The sequence below is a fragment of the Nyctereutes procyonoides genome, unplaced genomic scaffold, assembly GCF_905146905.1.
Source record: "Nyctereutes procyonoides isolate TBG_1078 unplaced genomic scaffold, NYPRO_anot_genome, whole genome shotgun sequence".
NCBI lineage: Eukaryota > Metazoa > Chordata > Mammalia > Carnivora > Canidae > Nyctereutes > Nyctereutes procyonoides.
Window position 1 is genome coordinate 14,827,798 of NW_026575082.1, and position 18,059 is coordinate 14,845,856.

Consider the following 18,059-nt stretch of genomic DNA (forward strand, 5'->3'; position numbering starts at 1 on the left):
ATATGCACTGCATAGACTCATGACTTCCAGATTAAACCTATCCTGACCCATTTGCCTTAGCACCAGAATCAATAGGACCACAGAGTATCCTTTGGGAAGAAATTAGGACTGTGAGGGGATCTGTTGGGTCATAGGTAGAGAAGAAAGCATCTTACAAAAGCAGGAGCAGAAACAAGACAAGGCTTATACTCTGATGTGTGGAAGAGTAGACACAGGGTAGGCAGCAGCCCAGAGTATGCATGAATACATGGCCACTCCAGGCAGAGTTCTGAGTTACACCACTTGGAATTTGATCAACCACATTATTCATTTACATTTAAGAGCATACTTGAAAACATGTACAAATATGTCTCTGCATATTATAGAACTGTGGTTATTTCAAATTAATAGAATATTTTTCCTTCAGATTCCTTTTCTATTAAAATTGACCTGACACGAGCAACATTAGGAAATGTCTTTTAATTGAGGAAGGAGTGAGTAAGTATTCTGGGTAACAAAGCATTCTGAGAATAGGATAGGCAGTCCTTAAACAAGTTACCTGTTGTCAGAAGTTAAGAAAAGGAGGTGGGAAGATATAAAAAATAAACCTTCCTTACTGCAAGTATTTTTAGGTATTAGTGCTGAACTGAGGAAAAGAGTTTTCTGATCTTCATGGTCCCTCACTCCCAGGACCCAGAGCACATATTCCTGCAGTTGGTACTGTACAGTTCAGTTACAAGATGGGTAGATAACTTCAGGTTAGCCTATGAATGAAGCTACCACCAAAGCATTGTTGAGGTCATAAAATGTAATGGGGGCTCCCCATGGTTGTCCTAACAAATAAACTGCAACATGCCACACAAAAATCAGGGAGTCTTTCATGAACTGTTAGTTCCTGAAGTCTAAACTTCTTTGATGGCAAATTTGGTTATCTGTAGCAGTAATTTCTGAATGTTGGAGGTTAACCAATGTGTACACCTCCCGACTGCCTTACCTGCCCGGCTTTGGCATTTTCACACACAAAAGCTTCATAGAATCTGGGGAATTCTGGAGCATTGTCATTCACATCTAAGACTTTGATTGTGACGGAAACACTTCCAACCTGGGAAGGATTGTCTAAAGAGAACACAGAGAAAACCAAAGGTGAGGGTTCAGTGGTATAAGAAAGCGGTTCTTTGCTGGAATAGGTATTTACCTTGTCACTTTGGTTTTTTAAAGGAATGGATAAAGAACACGAAAATGGCAAGAGAAACAGGATGCATGTGCTGCCTGGTAAGAGTGCAGTCGAGTAACACAAGGTGCATGTGCAGAATGAGGTGTGTGTCAGGGTGTGATGTCAGGAGGATGAGGCGAGTATGACTTGGGAGGGGGCAGGTGTCACAAAATACATCTTCAAAAGAGGGTTTGAATCTCTCACTTGGCTCACACTTCAGGTTCTGAAATTAAAGATAGGTCAGTTCTGTATTCTGGGCTTGAAAACAGCCCATTTCTAGTCGGATGCATACTGTGTGGCATTGCTTGGCTTTATTCCTGTGGAATAATCAGTTCTTTGAATTATATTTCAGAAGATTTCAAGTTATTCACAGGAATACAGGTAACACTGCACATTTATTTTTGCCTAGGGACTAAGAAGATATTATGGGATCAAACACACACCCAATCTATATCTTTGGCTCAGGCAGGAGAAGTTACTCATAGTCACTCATGAGGAAATGTGTCTTTTGGTCTGTCTTTTGTTTGGCATTGCCACACAAGGACAATTTCACAGCCCCTGGAGGGCCCCTCCTGTCCTTTTTTGTTTTGGCCACATCCCAAGAAGATAAAATAGAAATTGTAAGACACAGAAATTATTCCTAGTAAATAATTTTATAAAATCTCAGAATGCCTTATTCTTCTGATTTATTTTTTCTTTATGTATCTTTTCTTTCCCAGAAATATCTATGCTCTCCTATGTTTTCCCCTTAAATATTTCTATTGCCTGGTTACCAAAGTGCTGACCTATTTAATTTTTTTCTGTTATAACTGTGGTACTTGTTTATAGAAGGAATAATGAAAATCCTCCAAAAATGTCAAGGTATATATGATCCCCAAACCTACCACCAGAGATATCAATTATATATGTACTATTACATATATCCAAAAATATGGGAGACACACACAGACACACATGCATTGCAACTAAGCAAAATTAAAAAGTTGGATTTAAAACTTTAATATTTTAGGGCAGTATCATCCTATATCATTCAAATACACTTCGAAAACATGTATATTAATATCTGATTGATAGTCTCATTTTATTGTATGGTTGTAACAATTTACTTAGGCAGACCCCTATTATTAGACATTTAGGTAATTCCTATTTTTCCCCCTATGTAAAAATTGCACTGCAGTAAATATTTTGGTACATAGATCTTTGTTGACATCTATGATTATTTCCTTAAGATAGTTATTAGAAGCAGGGTTCTTGAGAAGAAGAGTATGAATAAATATATTGGAGAATCTTTTTTTTTATTTTATAAATTAATTTTTATTGGTGTTCAATTTACCAACATACAGAATAACACCCAGTGCTCATCCCGTCAAGTGTACCCCTCAGTGCCCGTCACCCATTCACCCCCACCCCCCGCCCTCCTCCCCCTCCACCACCCCTAGTTCATTTCCCAGAGTTAGAAGTCTTTATGTTCTGTCTCCCTTTCTGATATTTCTCACACATTTCTTCTCCCTTCCCTTATATTCCCTTTCACTATTATTCATATTCCCCAAATGAATGAGAACATACACTGTTTGTCCTTCTCCGGTTACTATGGCCAAGTTCAAAAAGGGTGTTGCCTGAGTTCTCCTCTGGGATTTTGATGGAATCTTGTCTCACATTTAGATCTTTCATCTATTTTGAGTTTATCTTTGTGTATGGTGCTAGAGAGTGGTCCAGTTTCATTCTTCTGCATGTGGATGTCCAATTTCCCAGCACCATTTATTGAAGAGACTGTCTTTCTTCCAGTGGATCGTCTTTCCTCCTTTATCGTATATTAGTTGACCATAAAGTTCAGGGTCCACTTCTGGGTTCTCTGTTCTGTTCCATTGATCTATATGTCTGTTTTTGTGCCAGTACCACACTGTCTTGATGAACACAGCTTTGTAGTACAACCTGAAATCTGGCATTGTGATGCCCCCAGATATGGTTTTCTTTTTTTAAAATTCCCCTGGCTGTTTGGGGTCTTTTCTGATTCCACACAAATTTTAAAATAATTTGTTCTAAGTCTCTGAAGAAAGTCCATGGTATTTTGATAGGGATTGCATTATACGTGTAAATTGCCCTGGGTAACATTGACATTTTCACAATATTAATTCTGCCAATCCATGAGCATGGAATATTTTTCCATCTCTTTGTGTCTTCCTCAATTTCTTTCAGAAGTGTTCTATAGTTTTTAGGGTATATTTTGAGAACCATTTGAATGGTAAATGGTTCTCCAACCTTTTATTTTCAGGTTGTAGGTGTCCTTCTGTCTAAAATGAGTCTCTTGTAGACAGCAAATAGATGGGTCCTGCTTTTTTATCCAGTCTGAAACCCTGCGCCTTTTGATGGGGTCATTAAGCCCATTCACGTTCAGAGTTACTATTGACAGATATGAGTTTAGTGTCACCATGATATCTATTTAGTCCTTGTTTTTGTGGATTGTTCCACTGAACTTCTTCTTAAAGGGGAGTTTTAAGAGTCCCCCTTAAAATTTCTTGCAGAGCTGGTTTGGAGGTCACATATTCTTTCAGTTCCTGCCTGTCTTGGAAGCTCTTTATCTCTCCTTCCATTTTGAATGAGAGCCTTGCTGGATAAAGTATTCTTGGTTGCATGTTCTTCTCATTTAGGACCCTGAATATATCCTGCCAGCCCTTTCTGGCCTGCCACGTCTCTGTGGAGAGGTCTGCTGTTACCCTAATACTCCTCCCCATAAAAGTCAGGGATTTCTTGTCTCTTGCTGCTTTAAGGATCTTCTCTTTATCTTTGGAATTTGCAAGCTTCACTATTAAATGTCGAGGTGTTGAACGGTTTTTATTGATTTTAGGGGGGGATCTCTCTATTTCCTGGATCTGAATGCCTGTTTCCCTTCCCAGATTGGGAAAGTTTTCAGCTAGGATTTGTTCAAATACATATTCTGGTCCTCTGGCCCTTTCGGCGCCCTCGGGAACCCCAATTAAACGTAGGTTTTTCTTCCTTAGACTGTCATTTATTTGCCTTAATCTGTCTTCATGGTCCCTTAATTGATTGTCTCTTTTTTCCTCAGTTTCCCTCTTCGCCATTAACTTGTCTTCTATGTCACTCACTCGTTCTTCCACCTCGTTAACCCTCGTCGTTAGGACTTCTAGTTTGGATTGCATCTCATTCAATTGATTTTTAACTTCTGCCTGATTGGATCTAAATTCTGCAGTCATGAAGTCTCGTGAGGCCTTAATGCTTTTTTCTAGAGCCACCAGTAGCTGTAGAATAGTGCTTCTGAATTGGCTTTCTGACATTGAAGTGTAATCCAGATTTTGTAACTCTGTGGGAGAGAGGGCTGTTTCTGATTCTTTCTTTTGAGGTGAGGTTTTCCTTCTAGTCATTTTGCTCAGTGCAGAGTGGCCAGAAACAAGTTGTATTGGAACACGGGGGAGTATCACTGGTCCGTCCAGCTGGTCTTCTGGGGGAGGGGCCTGCTGTGCTGATTTTCAGATGTTAGCACTTGGGGGAGCTGCTCTGCCCCTGCCTGCTGCCGGGCTCAGCGGGGGTTGTTTACCCCCGTGGGGCCCCAGGAGGAACAGCAGCAGTTGCTATGGCAACTCTGGAAGCCTGGATTTAGCCTCCGCAGGAATGCCTGTCCCGGGGGAGGCCGGATCCTGGGCTGTGTCCCGGCGCCCTGTGCTCCGGGGCCTGCCTGGTGGATTCGCGCTCCCGCCCTGCAGCTCCCTCCCTGGAGCCGCTCCCGAGCCCCTCCGAGCTGCTCCGGTGGGTCCCGCCGTGCGCGCTGCAGCCCTTAGGGAGCTCGGAGCACTCTCCTGCGCTCGCAGGTGTCTGTTAGTGTCCCAGGGAGCCTGAGGGCATCCCCGCTCTCCTGGGTCCTGCTCTAACTCCCTGCGAGCCCCTTTCCGCCCGCCCGGGAAGGTTGGTGCAGCTCCTGCTCCTCCGGGACGGGGCTCTCCTGTCCTGGGGACACTCGCCCCGGCCTCAGCCCGGCTCCTCCGGGGCCCCTCCCCCTCGGAGGCCTTTTGTTCCTTTATCTCTTTTTCCCCGTCTTCCTACCTTGATAGAAGCGCGGACTCTTCTCACTGTAGCATTCCAGCTGGTCTCTCTTTACATCTCAGGCCGAATTCGTAAATTTTCAGGATGGTTTGAAGGTTATCTAGGTAATTTGGTGGGGACAGGCGATTTGGGGACCCTGCTCTTCCGCCATCTTGCCCCTCCCCCTCCTATATTGGAGAATCTTAATACAAAAGCTTAATTGCCCAGTTGCCCTCCTGAATGACTGTACATAGTTGTGCCAGTACATTGGGGTCTGCATTTCCCTGAACCCTTAACCATCACTGTTATGAAAAACTGAATGTAGTAGTGAGTAATCTAATTTTTGTGCAGTTTATAATAAATATGTTATCTAGTTTTTAGTAGTTTTCCATTCTATTTTTATGTTCATAAATCTTCTTTTTAGTGTAAGATGTCTCAAATTTTTGTATTCATGTTTGTGTGTATGCATGTGTGTGGTGAGGGTGATGTAAGTGCTTTCTTTCATCCAGCAGTAATGTCCTATACAGAATGGGTCTCTCCCCCACATTTGACACTTTGGCATGCAGATTATTTAAGCTGAAGGCACTTGAGCCCCTGAGGGTTCAAGAGAAACTTCCGTCATTCCCTTAACCCACACAGAAGAATCTAGATTGTTTTTTTTCCCCTCCCCAAAATAAGAGTTATTAACAGGAAAATTTTTATCTGAGTGGACTCATCTGTATGATAGGGCAAACCTCCAATTTTTTTTAAGGTTTTATTTATTTATTCATGAGACACACACACACACACACACAGAGAGAGAGAGAGAGAGAGAGAGAGAGAGGCAGAGACACAGGCAGAGACAGAAGCAGGCTCTATGCAGGGAGCCTGACGTGGGACTCGATCCCGGGTCTCCAGGATCATGCCCTGGGCTGAAGGCGGCACCAAGCCGCTGAGCCACCTGGGCTGCCCCAAACCTCCGATTATCAAACATCTGCTCTTACCGTCCTGTGAAATGCATTTCGGCCCTTGGAAACTCCCAAACTCCTACCCCCTCCTTCATAGTTCGGCCTGACATGTATACTTCATTTTGCCTATCTTTGGAATTTTTATGTCCGTGTGGATTCCTTTTATGTATGCATGTTACATTTGCTTTTCTTTTGTTAATCTGTCTCATGTCAATTTGATTCTTAGTTCAGCTAGAAGGACCCTTGGAGGGGACAGGAGTTCTTGCTCCTTGAGAATACTATTTGTGCATTCCCAATCTTATTAAAGATTGAAAACCTCTTAGATTTCTCAGGAATTGTCCCTTTCTTCATATAGAAGTCTAGCACCTTGATTTAAAGGTGCTATTTTTGCACAGTGTTTTTTTTTTTTAATTTCTAGCACAGAACTAGGTATATAGGAGTTGGTAAGTATCTGAACTAAATGCATTCACTCACTTGCATAAACCATAATCTGTGTTTCTTCCCATAAAGAATATAATAGCTCTAGAAACTTCCACAGTCTACAATGCTTATATTTTGTCACATGACAGAGACCAATTTATTGTGTTACTTACTCATTTCCATAGCAAGGACAGTGATATTATGCCAAGAAAACTCCTCCCTATCAAGGGGTCTTGCAGTCATCAGGGCACCTGTTGTAATGTCAACATAGAAGAATCTTCCAGGGTCACTGCTTCTGTCTATGGAATATCTGCAGAAACACAGATTAAGTACACTGTTTTATTTGAATAACTGTACCACGGCATATTACATGAGAGAACTGAGTGCATACTACGTGAAACATGGCTCAGCTAGTTCTGAGTTAAGGACACTTGGAAGACCACATTTGCTGTTTTATCATGTCCAGAAACAGTCCCCCAATAAAAACCCTCTAAAAAACACGAACACAAACAAACTATTACTGCTTGAATTTCCTCATTCATAAAATGAAATAAAACAGGATGCCAAATCCTTGGGGAAGTTTTAAACCAATTAAAGATTAATTCCAGCTGTTTACAGCTTAATACTGCCCTGAGGCTTTTGAGATATTCTGAATATCAACCCCTACATGTCTTAGTTCAAAACAAATTGTAGGGCAGCCCCGGTGGCTCAGCAGTTTAGCGCCGCCTTCAGCCCAGGGTGTGATCCTGGAGACCCAGGATCGAGTCTCACATCAGGCTCCCTGCATGGAGCCTGCTTCTCCCTCTGCTTGTGTCTCTGCCTCTCTCTCTCTCTGTTTCTCTCATGAATAAATAAATAAAATCTTAAAAAAAAAACAAAAACGTATTCCTTTAAGTTTTGAAATGTTAGATTGGAAATGGAAAAGGTATAGTTCAGTGGTTCTGATCCTTGTAATTCATATCACCTATTGAGAAGGAAAGATTTCCATCGGGTTCTTTGTAAATGTGCTAATGACTGACCTGCTGGCAAACAGTAATGGTATTTATTAGCTAAAGAGTCCTTTTATCCATGGAATATTTTTAGCAGGATGAACCAGGTTTGACTAGGTTGCTTAATGTAAATAAACTTGGAATTTATGAATTTATGGGGTACAGCTTGCTGGAAAATATCATGTGAGCCATGTAATTAATGGGGTATAAAAAGCAGATGTTCCATAACCAAAATGGCTCCTTTTTTGTTCAGGCGGTGTCCTTCACTGCTTGTATCTTTCATGTTCAATATGGTCCAACATGCATCCTTACACAGGAAAAGAAGGATGTTTACCTGATGATTTTAGATCTCTCCAGGGACAGAATGCTTGCCTCATACTTTGCTGTTGTCTGTATCCTTTGAGTCATTATTTATTTTGGGCACTGGGTAAGAGCCACAGTTCCTGTTGAATCTAATTTGGCAGTCTAACTCTCTGTGTTCTCTCACCTGGTCCCCATTTTGGGAGATTCAGTAAGTGTGGAGGGAGATTCAGGCATCTGTATGTTTAAAATCCTCCATGGTATGTAGCCATGATTGAGAACCATTCTTGAGAATCTGTGTAGTCCTTGGTAACATCCAGTAATTATAATAGTTGCCATTTGTGGAATACCAGATGTTTTATAGCTTCTTTTTAAAATTGTTATAAAATCTCTAAGAGGTAGATATTATCTCAGTAAGCAGAAAAGAAAACTAAGAGAAGTCACTTTTGTACAGTTAAACAGCTAATAATTTGCAGGGGTAACATGTTTATATACGTGCATATAAAACTACTATAACATATTGGGTTCAAAATTCTATTTAAAGTTGTCAGGGATTGCAGCCTATATGTTAAAGTTGTTGAAACTAGGAAACTGTCATTTTGATGGGAGTAAGAAGTTTCTTTAGTGCATTATTTTTTAAATTGCAGGTTATGAAATCAATATGGTAGGTTATGACTAGCGTTGAAAGAAAATGAAATGCAACATATGCATGCCAGACTGTCACATGCAGTAAGGGTAAATATTGATGGTACAACTTTTGTTTCAAATATGAACAACTGGGATGCCTGGGTGGCTCAGAGGTTGAGCATCTGCCTTTGGCCCAGGGAGTAATCCCAGGAACCAGGATCGAGTCCCATATCGGGCTCCTTGCAGGGAGCCTGCTTCTCCCTTGGCCTGTGTCTCTGCCTCTCTCTTTCTGTGTCTCTCATGAATAAATAAAATCTTAAAAAAAATCCCCAAATATGAACAAGTGTGTAGGTATATATACATATATAAACACAGACACATATGTAGTATATTCTTGTGTGTGTATAATTTGGTAAAATGTTTTGTTCCAAATATATATATTTTTTCTGTAGGGATTCAGGTTGGCCTTTCAGAGAGGCATTAAGGGAAAAGGTGACCACTAAGGCCTGGAGAAGTGGAATCATCTCATTTATAATTCTCCACGAGTTGGGAAATTTAAGGAAGAACAGTAGTGCCATTCTCTGCTTGTGACCCATTTTAATAAACACTTACTGTAGCCACACATTGCTCTGTATACTTTACATTATATTGGCTCATGTTACAGGGTAGGTTCCGTTATCTTGGTTTTATAGGTAAAGAGACTGAGTCCTGGATTGGTTATGTCATTTCCCAAGATTGGAATCAAGTCTAGGCAGGTTGGTTTCAAGTTCCTACTCCTAACTGCCGCTCCATGCTGCTTTATTGCACATGGAACGAATGCAATTGTTGAAGGAAACAAAGCCTTATCTCTTCTTGAAATAGACTAAGCCATGATGACAAACCATTGACTTCTTAGTAAAGAACAAAATTAATTTAAAATTAATTGGAGCATTTTTTTCCTAGGCATAATTAGTGATTTAGTTTTAAAGTTCACTGGCTATTTTAAGAGTTGAATTTATCTTTGGAAAAAAAATACGGTCTTTTCTTTCAGCCAGCCATTCAGCCCATGGAGCTATAATCCTGATGGCAGCTCTCCATGCTGTAGGCATGGTGTGGAGGGGAGAGGCAGCCCCTAGCCTCTATGATGAACCGGCTTTCTACACTCAGATGTATAGTGCCATAGCAAGTGTCGCAGATGGTATGGGAGGTGGTATGGGAGGTGGGACTAACCAACAGAACCCATGACAGTACTGCCTGGTGACACACCAAGAGGAAACAGTGCAAGCTTGCCTTAGAGAAGCCTTCCTGATCTGGTGGAACCCCCTTCCGATTTCCCAAATCAGAAGTTACTGAACTGAGGCAGTAGAGGCATTCGCTACTCTGAGTGGGACGCTGGGCCAATTTTCAGGAGGCAGGAGAACAAATTAAAGGTGTAGATACAGATGGAAAATGAGGAAATTGGGACATACTAGTGAATTATGTAGGTGGTTTTCCTTTCTCTAACCATAATACTCCAACCAATTATGGGCAGAATAGGTATAATATTCACATACAGAACTGCCTTCAGTGAACAATAGCTAGTGTTTGTTGGGCTCCCTGCTTACTTGCTTGGCTGAGGACATATTCTGAATTTGTGAGCAATTTGAAGGTGGGGCGTCATCGGCAGGCTTGCTAAATCCACACACACGTACTCTGGGAGGGCAGGCTGTTTCCATACCAGCAGAAGCCTATTTCAGGTGCCAAATGATTCCATTTCCTGCTTGCCAGAAGTGCCTTGGGCATTTATTAAAAATTTAGGAGATCCTAAATTGTTCAGGAGATACTAAACATGATATTTTTCATGTATATGTAACTAAATCTGGAGATTTGGTTTTGGGATTTACTAGTGAATCATGACCAGTTTATATGCCTGAGCATGCCATAAAGTTTCTACAAAGGAGATTATGAAGGTCCTAATAATTTTTTTAAAAAGTTAAATGGCCTATCCATAACATTTTAACCTAAGGTGATATATTGATTTTAGGGCAGTTTAATATGTGTTTTCTTTTTAGGAATATAAATCTCATTTATTTCTAATAAAAATGCAGAAGATGAATTAGATAGCCAAGCAGCATATAACTTGCAAATTATTTTAAAAGAAATTAACTTTTATAGGAAAAATGAGGATAAAATGAGCAATTTGGGGAAAGATAACAGGACAGTAATTTCCAAATGGATTTATTAAATGATAGCCAGAGATTTGCCTTTTATGTGCTTTTCCCTCTGAGAATCCAGGACTCCTAATATATATCTGAGTCTAGGGAACCATTCTTTATTCCTGTCAGACAGTACAGAGTCAGGACCCCTCTATCTTGGCAATATGAATTCTCCTTTGCAACCAAAAGGCAGAAGGAGAATTATCTCCATTTCTGATAGGAGGGATTCTTTCCCCCTCTGTCTGAATGATTATCTTGTTCTCTCCAGGCCTGTGACTGTCACCCTGTTCTGGCCAGTTTCTTTCTCAGGCCCTAGAGTTCTGCCCCAGAGTAAGCCCAGGAGACACTGCTCTCTACCTCTGGCCTATTCACTTGTGGATTCCTCCTGACTGGGATATATTGGAATAGAAAACTTCTCGATTGTGTGCCTCCATGATGCAGGCCAACTGATGATTTTCAAAGGCCAGTCATCTGAAGCAGTATTTTCTGTTAGCCAGACAGGATTCCTTAATTTTGTGTGCCTCATTTTGCTCCATGGCAGGAGTGGATGTAGGCTTGTTGGTATCTTGCTTTTATTTGTATGTCTGTCATGAGTTGATGACTTCAGTCTTGTATACTGCACATACACACTAGGGGTGTGTGTGTGTGTGTATGTGTTTTCTGACTGCATTCAGTCTCTTTTGCTTGTCACTTAGCAGTGTAACTCCTAACAACTGTATTCCCAGTGCTTACTATGTGGAAATCCAGATTCAGAATCGGGAAAGAAGATATAGAAGTATCTACTGGATATTTGATTGACTGTTTTAGAAATGGACTCGTAAGTTTTTCAAGCTTACGCCTCTTTTGTTTCTCTCCCTCCATAAAATTTACCCCACAGTATCTTTTCCAACATGAACAGATGAACTAATTGATCAGAAGATATAAATATATTTTTCTTGGCTTCTGAAAATATGAATTTATAGAATCTGTTTCATTTATGTTATGGTTGTTTTGGGAATAATATGGTTTTACTAACTTCTTCCCTCCTATTATACATTTTAAAAGCTTAAGGTTGAAATATCATTTCTATAAAGTTGATATAATTCATACTAGAAAGATTAGTTGACTTCTAAAAATCAAATATCAGAATTCAAACAAAATCATTTTAGCCATTTTAATGCCTGCAAATGTAAAATGTTTACTAGTTGGTTAGATGAAGCAGATTTTTCCTCAGTAAAGTTATTCTCAGGAGAGAAGCATCCTTGTTAAACTGAAAAAGCATGTATTCATTAAATACAAAGTAGCACTAGGTAAGGGAAGTATCCAATAGAAAAGGCATTTGATAAATTGGGGTGCATTTAAAATGTGTTATCTGTACTAAAGCCCCAGATCCATTTTTGCCATTTGGCTTTCAACAATTAATGTGACAGATGGCCCCCAAACAGCCTTGGAATCCTGATCTTTTGTGTCAAGCTTTAGAGGTTTGGCAGTTGCTCTGGAAGGTTGAGGTGTCAACCTATCAGCGGTTTGCACTTTGGCTCCAGAGTTGATAGAAGGAAATAGCCATGGCTGTAAGAGCAGCTCTCCTCCCTGCCTTGTTGGGGAAGCATCTTGATTGGAATCTTTAACTACAAAACACCGTTTGGAGAGATTATTATGTAGGCTTGAAATATAAAGGTCTATCTAGCCATTCTATAAACCACTGAAGCCATTGACAGCAGGAATAGTTTCTATGTTTTTTTGTAGTATATGGAAATATATATATATAGTAGAAAAATCAAAGGTTCATAAGAATTGAAAAAATGTGCAGTGATCACTTTTGTATTCATTAATAAGATTTGAAGGTTATTCTGTTTTAAGTAGACTTCATGCCCCCCAAGTGTGGAGCCCAGTGTGGGGCTTGAACTCACAATCCTGAGCTGAGACCAAGAAGAGTTGGACGCTTAACTGACTGAGCCACCCAAGCGCCCCAGGATTTGACAGTTTTTAACTTTTTTGTGCTATGTGTCTGTATGTGCTTTATCGAATTGGGGATGTTTTGATCCCCATCCCTTCCCCCTCCTGGGATATTCGGCAATATGTGGGGACATTTTAAGTTGTTACAACTCAGGGAGTGCTACTGGCATTTAGTGGGTTGAGGCCAGAGATGCTGTTAAACATTGTACGATGCACAGGGCAGCCTGTCACAACAAAGAATCCATCCCAGAATGTCAATAGGGCTATGATTAAAAGTAAGGTAGGGGTGTGCGTGTGCGCGTGCATGTGTGTGTGTGTGTGGTGTGTGTGTGGTGTGTGTGTGTATGTGAAGTATGCATGTGTTTTTTGCTGAACCAATTGGCAGTAAGTGGCAGACATGATACATTGCTTCTAAATAACATGAAAAAGCCATAATATTTAAACAAGAACTAAATAGGAGAGTCTTCAGAGATGGAAGAAGCAAAGGGAAAAAGTGCTAGAAAATTAGATACCAGGGGAGGGAAGATTCTGAGGCATAAGAAAGGTGAAATCTATGGAAAAACCTGATTGAGTTGTTGGTTACATCTGGGTCCTTGGCAGAAATGATCTGTATGGTTGTTCCAATCGCTACATCCTCCGGAACCTCCACAAAATAAAAGCCTGGTTCAAAGATGGGGGGCTCATCCACATCTTCCACGCTGATGTGCACTGTTGTTGTGTCCTGAAATGGTCCTAGGTTCAGGAAACGCATCTCTAGGTGAGGATTGGCTCCTTCCACTTTTAAGGTGTAACTTTTCTTGCTTTCAAAGCTCAGGGGCTGAAAATTAATGACAGGAAAATTGATTAGCCATGAGCATATATATCAAGGTTCTAAAGGGCCACCAATATTGATGGCTGGAAGGTAGACTCCCAACTTCACTAAAATGGTGGGAAAGAGGCAAAGGGAAAAACAAGGAACTTTTCCTTTGTTCCATAGTTGGTCTTTTTTTTTTTTTTTTTTAAGATTTTATGTATTTATTCATGAGAGACACACACAGAGAAAGAGGCAGAGTCATAGGCAGAAGGAAAAGCAGGCTCCCCGTGGGTAGCCCGAATCGGGGCTCAATCCCAGGACCACGGGATCATGACCTGAGGACCAAAGGCAGACAGACGCTCAACCACTGAGCCACCCAGGTGCCCCAATAGTTCTTGGTCTTAAGGTCATTTTCAACAAATGGAGTAAAGAAGGTAAGGAATGTGGCTGGATACTTGAGAGGATAAAGGCAGCCAGTGTACTGGTCAGGAAATCCCATTACTCTGGGCAAGCTCTGGTTTACCTACCTGTTCTTTAGTCAGCTTAATCCCCGTATCATTAAACTGCTTGTTTACCGGAAAAGATGTCATGAGTACTAAGAGCTTGAGTTCAGTTTCAGAATATCTATACAATTGAGGCCTAGTCTTTTCCATCTTCTTCTTTAAAAATAATTCTTCCGTACAAAGGCAATAGTGATTTTTTTCAAGAAACTACCACAAGCACCTTAGAAGGGTTCTCAGAATAATGTGCTAGATTAGTGTTTGTGTATTAAGGTTACCATAGACACTCTCCTTTAAAAACCTCTTAAAGACCTAATCCAAAAAAAAAAAAAAAAAAGACCTAATCCAGTGCCTCATTTTCAGTGAAGAGATTGAGACAGAAGGCTGAGAATGTTGGGTTAAGCAGACGTGGCTACATAGTGTCAGAGTAGAAATGCTCTAGATTTTTAAATTCCTCACTCAGAGGTCATCCACAAACCTTTAACTTTGTCTATAAAATTCGATGTTATACATACAATTTTTTTGGTTGTCCCTGCCCCCCTTTTTAAAAATTCTATTCCTACCTTAAGAGTGTTTTATGTCAAAGTAAATACATTTTAGGGTAGAAAGTGAACTTCAATGGTATCTCTTAAGACAATCCATTTATTATTTTTTTTAAACTGACAAAATTTCTAAGTGTTTTGAGCAATAATTACCTCAAAGCATCAATAGTAAAGAAGGATCATAGAAAGTTAGTCCTTTAAGATAATTACAGTGGTTAGTGAAGCAGTTATTATAGCTTAAAAGTCACACGTCCACTTGGCAGCAACTTAAAGTTTTCTAACTAAATATTCACTGGCGATTTTTTTCATAAAATATGCTGAATGTCAGCAAATTTTATGTTAGAGGCATGTGTCCATTTAATTAACTGCTTTGCTTTTGAGAAACAAGTAGAGGTTGCTTGCTTTTACTTCATTTTCAAATTCTAACAGTTTTTTTGTGCTGTTGCTGTTTGGTTATTATTTGTTTGCATTAGGTACACCCTGCATTATATTCCTTGTTTCGTGGAGTCAGCCATTCCCATTGGAACTAAGCAGCCATTTTACCAACTTCCTTGTCTCCCTAGTTTTTAGTCAAAAGGCAAGGTTTGAGGGGCACCTAGCTGATTTAGTCTGTAGAGCATGTGACTCTTAATTTCAGGATTGTGAGTTTGAGCCTCACATAGGGTGTAGAGATTACTTACAAAAAATAAATTAAAAATTAATTGAAAAAAAAAGCAAGATCTTATTAATAGGGAATTCTGCCACCCAGATTATGATATGCTCGAAGTAATAGTTTCACTGATTTATACTTACTCTCTAAATCTAGACATTCATTGTTTCCTGGTAAATTATATTATGTTCTCTTTAAATTCTTTCTTAAATATGGGTAATCCAAAGTGGGCACTGTTGTTTATGTTAGGCTTGAGCTAGGTAAAGTTTGGTTTCCCCTTAATTTTAAGTCATTTTTCTAATTTGGTGTAATTTTGTATTTGTTTTCTTTTTAAAATTAAGGTATAGGGATCCCTGGGTGGCGCAGCGGTTTAGCGCCTGCCTTTGGCCCAGCGCGCGATCCTGGAGACCCGGGATCGAATCCCACGTCAGGCTCCCGGTGCATGGAGCCTGCTTCTCCCTCTGCCTGTGTCTCTGCCTCTCTCTCTCTCTCTGTGTCACTGTCATAAATAAATATAAATAAATAAATTAAAAAATATTTAAAAAAATAAAATTAAGGTATAATATACATACATTAGAATTCATCTTTTTTAGTATATATTTTGCAGGTTTTGACAGATTACATAGTCATGTTTCCATCATGATGAGATATAGAACATTTCTATCACTGCCATTACCCTTTGTCTTGTGCCCCTTTGTGGTAAGGTCCTCCCTACTGACAATCACTGACCTATGCTCTGTCCCTAGTATAAGAATGTCATTAGGGGGATCCCTGGGTGGCACAGTGGTTTAGCACCTGCCTTTGGCCCAGGGCGCGGTCCTGGAGACCCGGGATCGAGTCCCATGTCAGGCTCCTGGTGCATGGAGCCTGCTTCTCCCTCTGCCTGTGTCTCTGCCTCTCTCTCTCTCTCTCTCTGTGCGACTGTCATAAAAAACAAAACAAAAAAAACATTAAAAAAAGAATGTCATTAGGGGGCAGCCCCGGTGGCCCAGCGGTTTAGCACTGCTTTAGGCCCGAGATGTGATCCTGGAGACCCCGGATCGAGTCCCATGTTGGGCTCCCTGCATGGAGCCTACTTTTCCCTCTGCCTGTGTCTCTGCCTCTCTCTCTTTCTGTGTCGTTATGAATAAATAAATAAAATCTTAAAAAAAAAGTCATGTAAATGGAACCATTCAGTATATACTTTTTCGAATCTGGTTTCTTTCACCTGGCGTGATGCATTTGAAATTCATCCATGTTGTTTTGTGAATGAATAGTTCATTCCTTTTTATTGCCAAGTTCTGTTTATTTTATGGGTGTACCACAATTTATTTATCTGTTCTCTACTAGAGGTACATTTGAGTTGTTTCCAGTTTCTGATGGTTATGAATAAAGCTGCCATGAACATCTGTATACAGATTTTTGTGTGAACCTAGGTTTTTATTTAATGTGGGAAAAATCTAGGAATGGGATTGCAGGATTGTATGATTAAGTATATTTTTAACTTTATAAGAAATTTCCAAACCAATTTTTATTTTATTTTTTTTTAATTTTTATTTATTTATGATAGTCACAGAGAGAGAGAGAGGGAGAGAGGCAGAGACATAGGCAGAGGGAGAAGCAGGCTCCATGCACCGGGAGCCTGACGTGGGACTCGATCCTGGATCTCCAGGATCATGCCCTGGGCCAAAGGCAGGCGCTAAACCACTGCGCCACCCAGGGATCCCCCAAACCAATTTTTAAAGTGGCTCTACCATGTTGCATTCCCACCAGCAATGTACGAAAGTTCTAGTTGCTCAATATCCTTGTCATTATTTGATTTCATCAGTTTTTCTGATTTTAGCCATCCTCGTGGGTATGAAGTGGTATCTCATTGGAGTTTGATTTGCATTTATGTATCTTCTTTTAGAGTTCATGTATTCTGTATTCAAATCCTTTATCAGACATATGTTTACAAATATTTTTTAACCAATCTGTGACTTAGTAGTGCTTTTGAAGAGAAACTCTTAATTTTGATGAAATCTTATCACTTTTTTTTTTTTAGGAAGGAAAGAACATTCCTTTTTTTTTTTTAAGATTTAATTTATTTATTAGAGACAGAGAGAGAGATAGAGAGAGAGAGGCAGAGGGAGAAGCAGGCTCCATGTAGGGAGCCTGACATGGGACTTGATCCCGGGACTCCAGGATCACGCTCTGGGCTGAAGGCGGCGCTAAACTGCTAAGCCACCAGGGCTGCCCTTATTTATCATTTTTTAAAAAAAGATTTATTCATTTGAGGGAGAGAGAGTGACAGTTCATGAGCAGGGAGGGAAGGACAGAGGGAGAAGCAGACTTCCTGCTGAGCAGGAAGCCCAATGCAGGGCTCAATCCCAGGACACTAGGATCATGACCTGAGCCAAAGGCAGATAGATGCCCAACCGACTGGGTCACCCATGTGCATTATTTATCACTTTCTTACTGGGATTTTGGTGTTGTATCTAAGAAATCTTTGCTTTATAAGGATCACAAAGATTTTCTTCCATGTTTCCTTCTAGGAATTGTATAGTTTTAGTTTATTACATTTAGGTAAGTATGTAATCCATTTTGAATGTGTTTTTGTGAGGTGTGAAGTGGGTTTTTTTGCATATGGATATCCAGTTTTTCAACACTATTTGTTGAAGAGATAAAGTGAGTTTTTAATTATTAAACGTTTTTAAAAAATAAGTTACCTAGTGATGATTACTTAAGATTATTGTCTCCCTCACTTAAATAATTTTATTATTTAAAATTGAAAGAATACATTGTCCTTTTTTTTTAAGAATACATTGTCCTAAATACTCTAAGTGTTAAGTTGCTCACAATTGAAATTCGAGTTTAACTTTTTTCTCGTGAAATGTTTTTTTGTACTTACTTTTTAACATCAAGAAATTGTTTCCATAGTCATAATAGTAAAGCCAAGAATAGTAATCTCAAAACCTAAGTTCCAAATTCCAGAAAT

The 18,059-nt window shown here is 39.9% G+C and overlaps 1 protein-coding gene across 2 annotated transcripts in view; it reads right to left on the reverse strand.

The window, feature by feature from the left end:
• LOC129514536 (cadherin-20) overlaps window positions 1-18,059 on the reverse strand; it is a 205,170-nt gene that overhangs the window by 14,545 nt on the left and 172,566 nt on the right. For both annotated transcript variants that reach the window (XM_055333180.1, XM_055333181.1), the window contains exons 7-9: window positions 13,183-13,436; window positions 6,768-6,904; window positions 974-1,095 (exon numbers count right to left, since the gene is read on the reverse strand). In XM_055333180.1, the coding sequence (XP_055189155.1) occupies window positions 974-1,095; window positions 6,768-6,904; window positions 13,183-13,436 (513 nt within the window). The remainder of the gene's footprint in view (window positions 1-973; window positions 1,096-6,767; window positions 6,905-13,182; window positions 13,437-18,059) is intronic.